At 44.1% G+C, this 14,917-nt stretch overlaps 1 protein-coding gene across 6 annotated transcripts in view; it reads right to left on the reverse strand.

The window, feature by feature from the left end:
- Positions 1-8,792, reverse strand: part of RTEL1 (regulator of telomere elongation helicase 1) — a 50,756-nt gene extending 41,964 nt beyond the window's left edge. For all 6 annotated transcript variants that reach the window (XR_008734141.1, XR_008734142.1, XM_014284736.3 and 3 more), the window contains exons 1-10: positions 8,363-8,792; positions 7,070-7,268; positions 6,600-6,693; positions 5,656-5,737; positions 4,981-5,041; positions 4,676-4,751; positions 3,889-3,973; positions 2,269-2,334; positions 415-568; positions 56-94 (exon numbers count right to left, since the gene is read on the reverse strand). Coding sequence is in view for 4 of the 6 variants with exons in the window: in XM_014284736.3 (XP_014140211.2) it covers positions 56-94; positions 415-568; positions 2,269-2,334; positions 3,889-3,973; positions 4,676-4,751; positions 4,981-5,041; positions 5,656-5,737; positions 6,600-6,693; positions 7,070-7,268; positions 8,363-8,464 (958 nt within the window). In the remaining 2 variants the exon portion in view is untranslated. The remainder of the gene's footprint in view (positions 1-55; positions 95-414; positions 569-2,268; positions 2,335-3,888; positions 3,974-4,675; positions 4,752-4,980; positions 5,042-5,655; positions 5,738-6,599; positions 6,694-7,069; positions 7,269-8,362) is intronic.
- Between the last annotated feature and the right edge of the window lie 6,125 nt (positions 8,793-14,917).

Here is a 14,917-nt window from a genome sequence, read left to right on the forward strand (position 1 = left end):
ACCTTTTGAAACCATTTCAGCAACAATTTTCAGCAACAGCAAAAAACAGCCTTACTCTTTATCTTTGCTATATCTTCAAGTTCCATGTTCAGCCCTGCAGAAGAAAGGAGAGAATACAGAGAGGTCTGTTTCATTCCTAGTTTCTTTATGCCTTTTTAGACGTTATGGCTATGAAGGCTAGAACTCTGTATATAGAAAGACATCTGTATTCCACTCACTGTTCTTTTTCAAGACCCCTCATGTCACATGGGTTTAGCCAAATCTTTTCATCTTTGTCTGGCAGTGATTACTAATTAACAGTAATTTATCTACTCAGTAAATATTCCAGGAACTGCTAGGAAAAGTTATGTTTCAGTTCTTGGTACTGGCACCCTATACTCCCAGTGAAATGGTGGTTTGTGGTTGCCAACACACCTGAAGTGCCCAACTCCATACTGAATTCAGCCTTTATTTCATTCTGTTGAACTACTTTGGCTTGTTCTTCCAGTACGATGTTTATAGCATCCATTGCCGAAGCCAAATCATAGGGTGTCAAGTCAAAAGAAGATGACTCCTCACACAACTTTTCCTAAAAATAAGGAATAGAAGCATTACGTGGACTGCTCAGTGTGCTATTTGTTCAAGCAATTTCACAGATGATAAAGTCCAGATAACCAGGCTTCATTTCGTTTCTGGCCTCCAGTTAAAACATTCCCATGTAACAGCAAATCACTGCCATCATTAAGATCGTTTTAATAGGTGTCACCCTCCTCTGCATTCTTAATGTTGTTGCTAATAGATTTTTCTCTCCCACACAGTTGCCAAATAGCTTGCTGCCTGATGACAAATTGTTCAAGTACCAATTTTTTAGTTAGCAAATCAGTTTGTCCTTTGAAAGAGCTGCTTCCCAGTCCCCCTCATACTCCTAGGAGATCCTTGTATGCCTACACTCACTCATATAAAGACACAGCCCTTGCCGCTCATGAGCTTGCAGAGATGGGGGCATGGTGGAAAAAAAAGAAATAAAGGGTGGGCCATGAAAAAGCAAACAGTAGAATGCATGTTATTCACACACCAAATTTGGGCCAAAACGTATGCCAGAACAAATATTATCACAGGGAAAGAAGGAAACCTACTAACCTTCTATTAAAAACCGTAACTGTTTGAACACTCAAACTGGTAAGTTTGACAAAACTCTCTATGACCTTGAAAAAATAAGTCACATATTTTGTCACATAATTTTCATTCATGAAAAGAATCTTTTTCCCCTGAGGAATGAAGGGAAATAGTAAACTACACAAAAATTTGACTGCAACAGCTATGACGAAATGTTATGAAGAGAAAAAAAAAAGCTGAATTGGCTGCACGTATAAACAATCTAATCAGAAAGAGGTCAGTTCTGTTTCAACGTAATTACAAAGTTCCCCCATACTAACTTGGAACAGACAGTACTGTGGGAGAACTATTGCAAAATGAGTAGCTCTAGAATAGCTTTTCTGATTGATTTCTGCATGCTGGCACCAATTAATATTTTTTAGACACTAAAAAGGCGGGGGGGAGGCAGGATAAAAAAAAAAGAAAACTACAACTGGATCTCCACCCGTTTTTCAACAGAAATAAGATGTTCTGATGAAAGGAGCAAATACTGGATGCAACTCTGCAACACTCTCTAGTCAAATACAGCACACCCACTGGTGGCCTGTTACTGAACACGCAATCACGAAAAAAAACCCAAACGAACTCCACAGCTCTTTTGCAGAAATCCCACTGGGAGATTGTTCATGTGGCAGAAAAAAAGGGACACATTTCAAATGTTCCTTTGCATTTCATTATTTAGGCAAAGGGCTGCCATTTTGAGTCAGCCAAGAGGAAGATCTCATAATGCAGCATTTTCTCCTTCCCCCCCGCCTTAAGTGAAGACCTGGAAACATTAAGAGTCACGTTTGCCATCTACTGCACTTGGATAGCTGATGCAGCTGAGCTTAAGAATGGATCTTTCAAAATTTCTTACACCATGGAAGAGGACTCTCCAAACAAGAAAGTAAGCACCCCATAAATTTGGAGATCTACCCTTCAGGAAGAAGCTATCACCTTGCAGAAAATCACAGTAGCATCAAAGGACTGTTAATTAAACTACAAAGCTTTAACTGTCACAGAAACAACTATTCATGATAATGACCACTTACAACGTATAGCTGAGTACAGATTTTACAGACTGTGTTAGGGCACATGCCTGTTTTCCTCTTTGGATGAAGTTTGAAAAATGGCAACAGACCAGAAACAGCTTACCACGTTGTGAGCTTCATCAAGAATTACCACAGTCCCCTTCAGGTCCAAGTTGTGTGCCCTCCGGCTCTGAAGACGAAAAAGAGAACATGGGAATGGACAAAAAGGCCACAAAGAAACACAGATTTGATTGAGAAATTGGCTCATGAGACAGAAAACCTGAGTTTTCAAGTATCTTGAATTATTTTTAAAAAAAGAATACCGCAAGTAATTGCTGTGGTTACCTTTATATATAAACTACAGAATCATTTTCTCTGGAAATGAAGGTGCTAAAAAACACATCACAGAATCACAGAACCATTTAGGTTGGAAAAGATCTTTGAGATCATGAGTCCAACCGTTAACCCAGCACTGCTAAGCCCACCACTAACCCATGTCCCCAAGTGCCACATCTACATGTCTTTTAAACACCTCCAGGGATGGTGACTCCACCACCTCCCTGGGCAGCCTGTTCCAAAGCTCGGCCACCCTTTTGGTGAACAAATTTTTCCTGATATCCAACTTGAACCTCCCTGGTGCAGCCTGAGGCTGTTTCTCTTTGCCCTATCACTTGTTACTTGGGAGAAGAAACTGACCCCCACCTGCCTACAGCCCCTGTCAGGGAGTTGCAGAGACCGACAGGGTCTCCTCTAAGCCTCCTTTTCTCCAGGCTGAACAGCCTCAGTTCACATCAAAGTTTATTACAATGTAAGTTGTAACCTCCATAAAGAAAAAAAAGAAACAGGTGTACCATACTAGGATGCAGAAGTTTATCAGAATTGGTTTCAGTCACTATTTTTGCCGATAGGGCTCTCGAAGGAGAGGGGTGCAGAACAGGGGAATCTGCCTTGTTTTTACACATTTATGCTTGTGTCTTCAGAGCATCCGTTTCTTGCCCAGACCATACTCCAGAAGTAGATCGCATAGCTTCATTTCACAGTGCCTCTTTGCTTAAGGTGGTCACAGATATTTTTTTTAATTTAATTTTACTTTTTAGTTTATTAATCATATTGTCTTTTTGCCTTTTGTAGCAGTGGAATGTAATCTGGCTTTTATAATAACTCATTAATTACTCCAAGTTGCATGAAGATGTCTGCAGATTCATTTCTTCAGAGTTTTCAAAGGTTTCATTTTCTATCCATCAAATGTGGACAACTTATTGCAACAGCTTTCTTTACAAAGCCAGCAATTATTTCCAAAAAGAGATGTCCAACCTCTACCGAAAAAGTTTCCTTAGTCTAGAAATCATGCAGCTGGCTGCAGAAACAAAAATGTCTCAGGATGCACGCAAAAATACCACACAGTATGTGACTGAAGATTTGTATTCAGGAGGTGAGTATCACCAAACAAGAAGGGCATCACATTCTGCAAAGCTAATTCTATAAAAAGAGCAAGATCTCAAATAAAAGTAAAAAAGAGAAAAAAGAAAAAAAGAAAACAATTCTTATATGTGGGAGAAGTCTTTACAGAGAAAAAACACAGAATGGCATCTTCTATGGTTTTGAATTTGAACTTTTGATTAGTTTTCAAGTATAGGACATAATGCATTCACTTGCTGTGCATCAGTTCTTCACAGTTTATCCACTAAAAGCATATAAGATAAACAGAAGAACAATTGCATCTAAAAGCAAAGATATGTGTTACCTTTGAGTCTAGTAAATAGTTGTAAGGCATAAAAATAATATCTGCTTGCTGCTTCAGGCTTCGAGAAAGATAGTAAGGACAAGCTCTGTTTAAAGAAAAAATAGTACAAACTATAAAGAAATACTTGCAAAAATATTAAGAGTGCATTCAACATTTATGGACTATGTTTCACACTCTCAAGGGTTTCTAATTAATTTCTTAGGGAGCTGAAACTGGCATGTTTAATTTTAGGGCAGACTGCTAGCTCTATTCACAGAAGGCAAGTAAAAAGAAATGTAGAAAATAATACCTAGCTGTGCAGCTCAACCAAACAAAGGAAAAAATAAATTAAAGGAGAAAGAGTGGCATTCATTACTGCATTATTATTTTACCCCTTTAAGCTAGAAGTAAATGCTGCAGTGGACTATTTTATCTCAACAAATCAATCACGTCATGCTCTTCAACAAAACTGCAATATCATTTGTCATGACAGATGATATTGGTAGCCCCTGCTCAAGCAAGAAATAAAATACTGGTGAGCCTGACTCTGACCCAACTCAGTCTTTACCCAAGTAAGGACTGAAATAGACTGCTGTACAATGAAAACTGCCATGACAGAAGCTAAGGCCTCAGTGCATACATGATTGTGTTGGAAGCAGTTTCTGCAACTCTGCTTTGCTCCCATCACTGTTCTGCTATTTTAGTATATGTCAAGTTCATACCAAAGTTATTAATAAAAATGAGCAGAAACCCAGATTTCACTATTTTCACAAGTAAGGCGGAGGAAGGTCAGAGGGGGTTCTTTTACCTATGCTTGTTTCCATTTTTAACCAAGTCTTCAATATCCATGATTGGTTCAATCAGTTCTTTCTCCGTACTCTTTTCTGTGAAAAGTTACATTACAACCACAAGCTTAGGTAAAGGTATTACGCACAAATCCATTGTTACCCTGATCATCACTCTCACCCACTTTCTAACTCTTCCTCCTTGAAAGACACGAACACAGAGCAAGACACACAGGCAGATTCTGCCAACTCTTCCAAACTTCTCCACCTGCCTAACAAATCTCTCCCTCTCCAAAACATTGGGCTTTACTTCCACAGCCAAACTCACCGTCCACATTGTTATAGAAATGACAAGTACGAGCCATCACTTTCATTCGGCACATGTAGATCTGTAAAATATAGTAGATTTTAGCCAACAGTAGCACATCTTGTCAAGCACTGAGAAGCATGTTAAGGGGAGAAGAGCTATGAGCTTTCTCTAACACCAGCTACTGAATAAATACTAATCACAGTTCTTCAGTTTTGAAGTCACATGTGTCTCTGCCCACCATGAAAGTTAAGCTCTCTTTTATGCAGCACAGAACACTCAGACACTCAGAGGAAATTTTGTTATATTTTGCCACTAATATTTTTCAAGACAGTAATCTCTGATATTACTTGTAAAATAACAGGTAAATCAATCACTGAATCACTATTTTGAAATTATTATTGCTCTTGAAAAACACTTAAGTGGCAGATCAGAAAGTAAAGTGCAAACTGTTGCCTGCCACACTGTACACAATGACGTCCTCGTCTGGATGGAAAATGCTACCAGAGACTCAGAATTTAATTTTGCCCTCACAAAACTAGAAACCAGAAGTTCCTTGAAACACGTTTAGAACTACTGTCTTTCCCTACAGCCTCCAGTGGTTAAACAATGTCAGAGTTCAGAATTACACACCCCCCACCAAAACAAAACCCCTCCATGTTCTCACTGTGCATGCTTTCAAGACTCTATTCTCACCTGCATGTGGTTGCTCTCCTGTCGCTTCACTTCAGGATTGATGCAAAGCTGCTCTCTGGAACCCAAAACACATACCTTTGGCCTGTTCAAACAGAATACACAGACCTGTTAAAAATAAGGCAAGAAAGAAGAGCACGTATATGCCTAGGTTGGGTAAAATATATCAAAACTAAAAGGTTCAGGAGAAATAGATGAGCTCAAAGTAACTCTGTCTGTTTCTAACAGCTGTATATGTTATTTGACTTTACGATACTGCATTTCTCCTGGTAACCGCGGGAGATAATAAGCAGCAGTTTACAGCAGGAGGTAAATAATCAGCAGCTTACATCATCCACTATAAAATCTGCGTTCTGTTATGACAGTGCAGCCGAAGAAGCTGGGGTCTGTAATCTATTACGAACTATTCCAAGCTGGCTGTGATTTTCAGAGTAAGTTTATGACAAGAACTGATGCACTACAAACATTCACGATACTTCTTTGTTCATTACAGGGCTGTATCTTTACAAGACACATATAAACAAATCACTACTGCCTGTCCAAAGAACTCAGTCAACACACTGGCATGTCAACAGCTGAAAACTGTGACAGACGTTGATATAGAAAAACCACAAAGTTCTTTATAGCTTTAGATCAGCCTAAGGAATTCAACTTTGTAATGGCTTCCCCACTGCCTTAAGGAAATGCTCCAGAAAACAAAGAAAAAAAAAACACCCAGGTAAAAACCAGACCAAATTCAGGAAATTCTATGATTGAAGGAGATAAAAGAAGCTGTGAAATACCAAAAAAACCCCCAAACCCAAGTTCTATACATGCATATTAAGGAACTACATTTCACTGAGTATAATTTTTTTATACATTCATCCATATAAATTCAAAGAATAATTAAATCGGACAGTTTCACCACCTTTTCTTTTAATAGGAACATTACCCTAAATTGTATTTACCTGTAGACTGTGTTCTTTAACTCATTAATGACCTGTGTAAGTTGTGAGTGAGTTCTGGAGGCATAAATTATTTTAGGAATGTCAGTGTAATAAGCTGCCAAATAGAGGAGAAAAAAAAAAAAAAGAGGAAATACATTAGTAGCATGGAAAGAACCAGAGATACTATTAGCCCCTTTCCCAGCTGGTACTAGGGTAACAGTTTGCCTTGTAGAGGCAGCAAGAAATTCTGTCACCTAACTAAACTATTCACACACACAAAATGAGCTAAAGGAGTTTCTAATGTTCTAAGAAAAATTAAAAATGTATAACACACCTTTAAAATCTATAAATTGGTGAAACTGTGCATCACCTGCTAAACAATGGCTCCATTACTTTTAGAATTACATAGTTATTACAAAAGATAGATAAAAGCAAATGTTAATTAACATTCCTGTATCACCTCTACCGAGCATAAAAACTGCGGTACTTACTTGGGATATCGGCATCTGTGGCAGCATTGCCCCAGGACGACATGGGTCTGTCTGGAAAGAGTTCCATCCCATTCATACGCTGTGCAATTTTGCGGGCTGAGATAGTATCTTTTAAGTGTTCCCGCCAAGCCAGAGTGGAACACAGCAGGCAGAGGGTCTTCCCTGTGCCCGTAGGGCTCTCCAAAATGCCATTTACCTTCTTTATTGAAGAGAAATAAAAAGGGAACAAAAAAGTAACTTGGAGATGCAGCTAGAACAGGTCTTTGCAGTACTGCATATTGTCAGTACAAAAGCAATTGCCACCTGGCAGGCCCTACCACACGACAGAAACACACACAAGCCCTACGTAAGGTTGTTATAAATTCACAACCTGTAGGATCGTCTAATCAACTTACTGAGGCTCAATCTAAAACCCAGAGACAGCTATTACTCTTTACTTAGCAGAGGAATTCTCCACACTTAGAGCAACTAAAGTGCATCACATTTTAGCATAAGACACATGAAAATATGGGAAGTTATTGCAACAAAACCTAGAAAATGATTCTTAGATTACAGACCACTAGTGTCCTTTAGAACTGAGACTATATCCCACGTCAGTTTAGGCAGAAGATTTTGCAAGTACTTGTAACACTTCGTCCTACTGGATTTTAGTTGTAAAGGCTGTAACAATCCTAGAAGTTGCAGAAAAACTAGCAGCTGACCTTGCATTGCTGCGAAAATTTGTGTCCAAGAGAATGAAAATAATTTATACATATAATAGGCTTACAACACTTTTATTTTAGAATGAGGAGGTGCCGAGCAGGAACCAAACCACTGCCTGTGACACGGGGGCATACTGAGCCACATGGAAAGCCAAAGCTTCCACCACAAGCTTGTTTGAGCTTGCAGAAGAACAGGGACCATGAAGATCTGTTAAAGAAATCCAGAACAAAGGTGACTATTGTAAAAAAAACTTTCTTCCTTGACATTCATTAAGATTAACTTATTGGCGAGAAAATGAAAAGTCACACTGACAGCCGAAGAACTAACACCACGGACCCAAACCCCCAATAGTGCAGGCCAGGCTGCACGAAGACAAGGACAACCTGTACAGTTTTTCTTCCTTTTCCCAATTGACCCCCCTCCTGACCGCCACCTGCACGCCTCTGCGGTTTTAATAACTATACAGTAAAATAAAAACACAAGAAAGATTTGGAAAAGGCGGCATACAGATAACCAAAAGTCAACCTGAATGGTGACCACCGTTTTATCCAAAAGGTCGTTTTGCCCAGTTAGAAGTGAGGCGGCACTGACCTTCTGAAGGCACTCCAGCACCTTGGCCATGTAGGCCTCCTGGCAGCGGTAGGGCTGGAAGGGGAAATCCACCGTGATGCCGTTCAGCGTCACCCTGGGCATCCTGTCCGGCCGCCACCGGCAAGGCAGCGCGGGCCGTGGTTCACTCCGCCGGGAGGCGGCGCCTCCGGGGCAGATGGAGCGGCGAACGGCGCCGGGGGCAGGGCGGCCCGCCCGAGGGAAGGCCGCAGCGACGGGCCGCACACTCGTACTGCGCTGCGGGACCCGCAGCCCGGCCGGGGGGCTCCCGGGCCCAGCACCTCCGGTGCGGCTACAGGCCGCGCTCCCGGACCTCCCCCTCCCGGTGCGGTACGGGCCGCGCTCTCGGCCTCCCCCGGTGCGGTGCGGAGTGGGCTGCACCTCCCCGGCGCCGCCGTTCGGAATCCCCGCGCCTGTGTCACGTGACCTTCTGACTGCCCACGGCCACCCCTCACGCGCCCTGCGTCACTTCCGCCCAGAGCTCTCGCGAGAGCTGCGGCGTTGCCCCGGGAACGGCGGCGGGGGGCGGCGGCGCGGGGCGGTGGCGGGCTGCCGGTGGGCCTCACCAAGCCGGGGCAGCGCCGCGGGGGTCGGTGCTGCCTCTGTGAGGGGTGGCCCGAGGGGCCGCAGGCGGGGGGGGGTCAGGTGCGGGGGTGTGGGCCCTGCCGGGCGGACGGAGGCGGGAGCCGGGCCTGCGGCGGGGCCCAGCCGCGGGGTCCTTCAGCCGCCTCCCCCCGCCGTGCCCGGGCCGGAGACCGCGGCCTGGTCCCGGAGCACAGCAGCCTGGCGGGCCGGTTGCCGAAGACAGCAGAGCGGCTACGCTTCTAAAGCCTGTCGGGTCTCTGGAGTGTGTGAGGGCTGCCCGGGGCTGGCGGCCCTCTTCATAGCGGCTCCAAGCAGCCCTGTGACAAGCGTGCTGTGCACTCTGTGTGTGCGCAGTGTGTGCTGTGTGTGCTGAGCACTGTGTGCACTGTGTGCGCTGTGTGCTGTGTGTGCACGGTGCTCTGTGTGCTGCGTGCAGTGTGTGCACTGTGCCCTGTGTGCACTGTGCATTGTGTGTGCAGCGTGTGTTGTGTGTGCAGTGTGTCCCACGCTCCAGCGGGGCTGCGTGCAAGGGAGGGTGGAATGCTACAAATCATTTGTTGAGACTCGAGGCCTTAAAGCTGTGAGGGTTTCATGTCATTACGTTGAGCCTCGTGGCTTCTGCATTAGGAACAGTGATGAATTCTGACAGTTATCTTCTGCTGGGGGTGAATGTGCTGCTCCTTTGTTCCCTGCTTTTCTTCAGTACAATTCCTTCAGCTTCCAGCCCCCTGTCACTGTATCCATGCACATGGCCAGGAACAGCAACAGCAGCATTTCAGTTGCTCAGGCTGAGGGTTGGTCCCACAGATACGTGTGATTGTAGTGAACACTGGTCTGCTCCAGAATGATGGATTACTCAGTTTGTAAGATTCAAGTGGAGTCACAAATGGATAAATGGACAGGCATGGTTTACCTGGATCCCCAAATTTTGCAAAACCCTATTTTATGCAGTTACATGAGGAAGAAGGTAGGAAGAAAGTATTTTATACTCATCTCTGTGCTATGTTGCTGCATCTTACGCCATTAGATGCTTACTGCGTAGATGTAGAACAGGATGTGGCTTGTTTTATTATTACTTTAAAATGCATTTATTCCTAGCAAGCTGCACAGCTTGTTTGTATGTAGAAGTGTTCTGATACTTTATGAGTAATAACTATTAAAAGGAACAGACCTTAAACTTGAGTATATTACATAAGTTGTTCTCTTGTCAAACATGGTATGTTCTGTTTGGGTTAGGTGAGCTGCTGGCTGTTGCTGTTTTGGTTGCCAGCCTGTAAACTCCTTGAGCTGAGCTTGCCTGGTTTGTAAACTGTCTTTAATTTAGCAAATGGTCTAGAGAGCATTGAGTTATTCTTTCAGATCTCCGTGGTGCTCCACTCAAAATGTCACAACTGATTTTGTTCCTGTTTCTGACCGTGAACTCTTTAACTTGATACCAGTTGTGCAAGATTAAGCAAAATAAATGACCTTGTAAAGACTGTAAAATTGGAGTGCGGGATAAGGTATTTATAATGGAGAATAAAGGTTTGAAATTCCTCATAAATATATGGAATACTGTGTCATTATTTCCTGTAAATAGGCCTTTCCTACATTGAAGAACAATATCAATAATGTATCAAACCAGATTATTTTAACGTAACTGATGTTGATGGAAGCAGCATTGCCTTCCAAGAGAGAAGAGCTGGAAGGTTACCAAACCCAAAAAGGAGCATGAGTCAGTAGATACGCTGGTGTCCAGTGGCAAAAATGAGTCAGCACTGGCTGAGCGCTCCTCCTCCTTCTGGAGGGTTGTTCCTCTGCACCATTTACCTCACTTGACCAAGGCTGCAGTGCCAGCATTGGCAAGTCTGTCTTCAGCATTGCTACACCAGTTCCTTCTAAAAACAGAATGGAGGAAAAAAAAGTTGTAAGTGAAAAGAGAAAAAAATACTAAGGTTGCAAAAGAATTTTGAAGGTTTACTGAAGCTACAGCATCTGTTGATGTTGGGATACAGATATGATAAAGGTGTTGGTCTTTCTGGTGTTTGGCTCCCTAGGATAAACCCTGAGTTCTCATAAGGCAAGAGGTTGCAGAGGGAGAAGAGGAAAGGTTTGAAAAATTTGTCGGAGTGGCAGAGAGGATTGTATGAAAGTCTGGTCCTTACACCCGTAACAGGCCCTATGTGCAAACCCAGGCGGCAGGAACAGGGCGTTTCTGTTGCTCAGTTATTAGTGCATGGTGAAGATCTTGGATGAACTATTTTTCATTTAAAGTAGTGTCTTCAAGGGGAAAAAAAAAATGTAGGACAGAAAAAACCTTGGAAAAGATAACCCTTAAACACTGTGGGGAGGTGGGGGTGTGGGTGGCTGAAGAACTGCAGAGAACCCAGCGAGCAGAACGCTAGTGCGGTGCAGAAATACAAAGTGAATAACTGTCATTTTTGTTCAGAGGCCGCCTCGGCAAGAGCCCTCTTCCCAGGCAAGCAAGAATCTTGAGGAGTGGGATGAAAGAGGCTGAAGACCTGCAATGGCTGTGAAACTCCTGCAGTTGTCATGAAGGTTATTTTCCCTCTTTCAGATAGGAGGGGATTAAGTTGCCATTCATTGTCTTTCTGAGATGTGATGGTTCCCATAGCAACAGTCTAAAAGTTTTATTTGACCACAAGATTATTTGATTCCTTTGAATCCGATAATCCAGAGCCTTTCTGTCTCTTTACTGTTGGGAAATAACAAAATAGCTTTCCACTTTGACTCTCCAGTTCTAATCACAATCATCCTAGTATTAGGAAGGCAAATACTCCTTTTACAGATGAAGAAACCAAGGCAGATGGGATTAGTGATTTGGTGGAGGCCAGAAGGAAACCACCAGAGCAGAGCTCGCAGCTTCACGTGTTCAGCATTTGCTGCTCTTTACCGTTCGTAGTTAGTCATCTGACTTGGCATTGCTAACTTTACGTACGCTCTAACCTGTTGTAGCTGAGCAGACCCTATGGTGACCTGAATTCCCACCTTCCTTTACACCTCTACGTGATGGAATTAGTGCAACTCTTCCTTTTCTTCCTGATCCAGATTCTTTGGCCTTGTTTCTCAAGCGCACGTGACCAATGCTGAAAAGGAAACATCAGAACAACCCTGTTGTTTCTCTTGCCTTCAGGGAACGTTTTCCTGACTTAGTGCTGATGTTGCTGTCACTGCTTTCTCTCCCTCAGTTCTTTTTCTCCTTTCTCTTGTATTATTTTACAACAGATATTTTACAATATATTTACAATTTCAGGGGGTTGACTGCTGCCCTGTGTGGAATTGTTGTTGTTGTTGTTATTATTATTGTTAATGCTATTATTATTATTTCTTCATGCCAACTAAGAGATCTTCTTCCCGCTCTCCAGCAAACAGTACTGGGAGGTCTCACACCAATGCTTTTGCTGGGGAACCATGAGTTACAGCCTCCTGTGTCACAGCCCATCGCCTTCCTTTTAAACCAGATGATTTGGGGTTTGTTTATTTTATTTCATTTTATTTTATTTCAATGTTATTTAATTAGTCACTGAATAAAAGTGTTCCCCAAATATTTCTTGTTGCAAACTGTGCTTCTGCCAGGCTTGCAGCCCCAAATAGCAACATAAAGTGCACCAGGCTTGTCACCCTTTTGGTAACCACCACAACTTGCACATCTTCCCCTGTGAACTGCCCTGCGTGAACATTCCTGGGAATGAAACACTAGGATTGTTATGGGTCCCTGTTTTGGAATGTTTTGAAAAGAGAACCTTTTCTGTCAGTTTGGGAATTTTTCTTTTGGTTTTAGCATTTCATTGGAAGAAGCCCGTCCTATATCGAAAGACATCTAGGAATATTTTATTGTTAAAGATGTTGAAAACATTTGCCATAAAGTAGTGAAAGAAGTGCATGCTACAAAACCAACTTCTTTGCTGATTCTCCATGAAAATCAGTTGTTGCCTGATGGTTAGATGTCGTGTGGGAAGGCACAGGGCAAATTAACCAAATACTCACCAATTTTCCCTAATCCCCATCTTAATAAAAATAGCCAGTGTCTTCTAATGCTCCCTAGTGAAAATCAGGGAGAACTTTGAATGTAACCGTCTTTTCAGATAAGGAGGATATATTGCCTGGTGTTACAGATGAATTCAGAATTAACTGTATTAACATTATTTATATGACAGGATATCTGGAAAGTGTGAACAATATTGGAGCTAAAGTGTATGATGTGTGGCAGAGCCACATAAATTCATTCTCCACTTCTCATACGGTGTATTCCACTGGGACACATGCCACGGCACCTTGAAAGCATTCTGTGCCTTTTTCGAAATAAAAGGAATAAAATGCATACCGGATTTATGCCCAGAAAATCCAGAATGTTGCAAGAGGTAGACAGACCCTCTCAGGTCTGCTGGCTAAGTGAAAGGCAGAGCTCATCCTGAGCAGAGGGGGAAGTTACTCTGGCATTCGGGTGCTTGGGGTGGCTGCCTTCCTCTGTTAACGGGGAGTGTGTTTTTGAAATGTGTACAATTCAGCCTGCTGGCTTCAAGGTAACTTATAAAGTCTTAAAGATTCAACTCAAGGAGAAAGTAGAGGGAGTTGCAACTACAAAACAAGCCTTGGGCAGAGCAGGGAGCAGTTAATAGGAATAAAAAAACTCCTGTTCCAAACACGCATTGGAAATTTGTGGATAGTGTTAATATTATTGTAGAATCATAGAATGTTTTAGGTTGGAAGGGACTTTAAAAGTCATCTCATTCCACCCCCCTGCCCCGGGCAGGGACCCCTCCCACCAGCCCAGGTTGCCCCCAGCCCCGTCCAGCCTGGCCCTGAACCCTGCCAGGGACGGGGCACCCCCAGCTGCTCTGGGCAGCCTGTGCCAGCGCCTCGCCGCCCTCACAGGGAAGAATTTCTTCCTCGTATCTGATCTACATCTGCCCTCGCAGTTTAAAGCCATTCCCCCTTGTCCTGTCACTACCTGCCCCAGTAGCAGCCCCTCCCCAGGTTTCTCGCAGCCCCTCAGGCACTGGGAGCTGCTCCAAGGTCCCCCCCGGAGCCGTCTCTTCCCCAGGGTGACCCTCCCCCACTCCCAGCCTGTCCCCACAGCAGGGGGGCTCCAGCCCCCTGAGCATCTCCGTGGCCTCCTCTGGACCCGCTCCCACGGGTCCGTGTCCTCCTGACTCTGGGGGTCCCCGAGCTGGGGGCGGCGCTGCAGGGGGGTCTCAGCAGAGCGGGGCAGAGGGGCAGAGCCCCCCCTCGCCTGCCGGCCGCGCTGCCAGTGGTGCAGCCCAGGGCACGGGTGGGTTTCTGGGCTGCGGGCGCACGTTGCCTGGTCATGTTGGTCTTCTCCTCCACCAACACTCCCAAGTCTTTCTCCTCAGGGCTGCTCCCAATCCATTCTCCACCCAGCCTGCAATTGTGCTTGAATTAGGCTTATTTTCTTTGTTATTTATTTTTTTTTTTTACATACAGCATTGAACGAATAGAACATTTGAAGATTTGGGAAAAAAATAGGAAAAAAGGAAAATCTCTGCCTTTTTAACTGACTTTAGTAGGTACTGCCTGTGGCTTCTGCCCCTGGCCAAGCCAGAGCACCAGCAGCCACCCGAACAACCTGTAGTTCCCTGCAGCTGCTGGAATTGTTTGGGAGTGTCTGCATTGCAGCGTGCCAGGAGATTTGGGGTGTTTTCAGCCAGAGGGGATGTGCAGCTGGAGGGAGAACATCTGGCAGGAGAGGGCCAGAGGCTGGGAGGATTGCATGGGATTGCAGCCGCATGAGGTGGGGTTTGTGCAGCCCTGCTCGGGTGGGTGCAGCTGGCAGCAGGGACCGGGGAGGGTTCCTTGGTCCCAGGCATGTGTGTGATGCTCTGATAGCACAGATGCACTGGCCCCTAGCAACAGCCACAAATGGAAATGATAGAAAACAGAATAGAATAGGAAAAGATGTCCTGATGCCCGGGGCAAGGGGAGAAACCCCGA

This window comes from Falco cherrug, chromosome 10 (genome assembly GCF_023634085.1).
Source record: "Falco cherrug isolate bFalChe1 chromosome 10, bFalChe1.pri, whole genome shotgun sequence".
Classification (NCBI taxonomy): Eukaryota; Metazoa; Chordata; class Aves; order Falconiformes; family Falconidae; genus Falco; species Falco cherrug.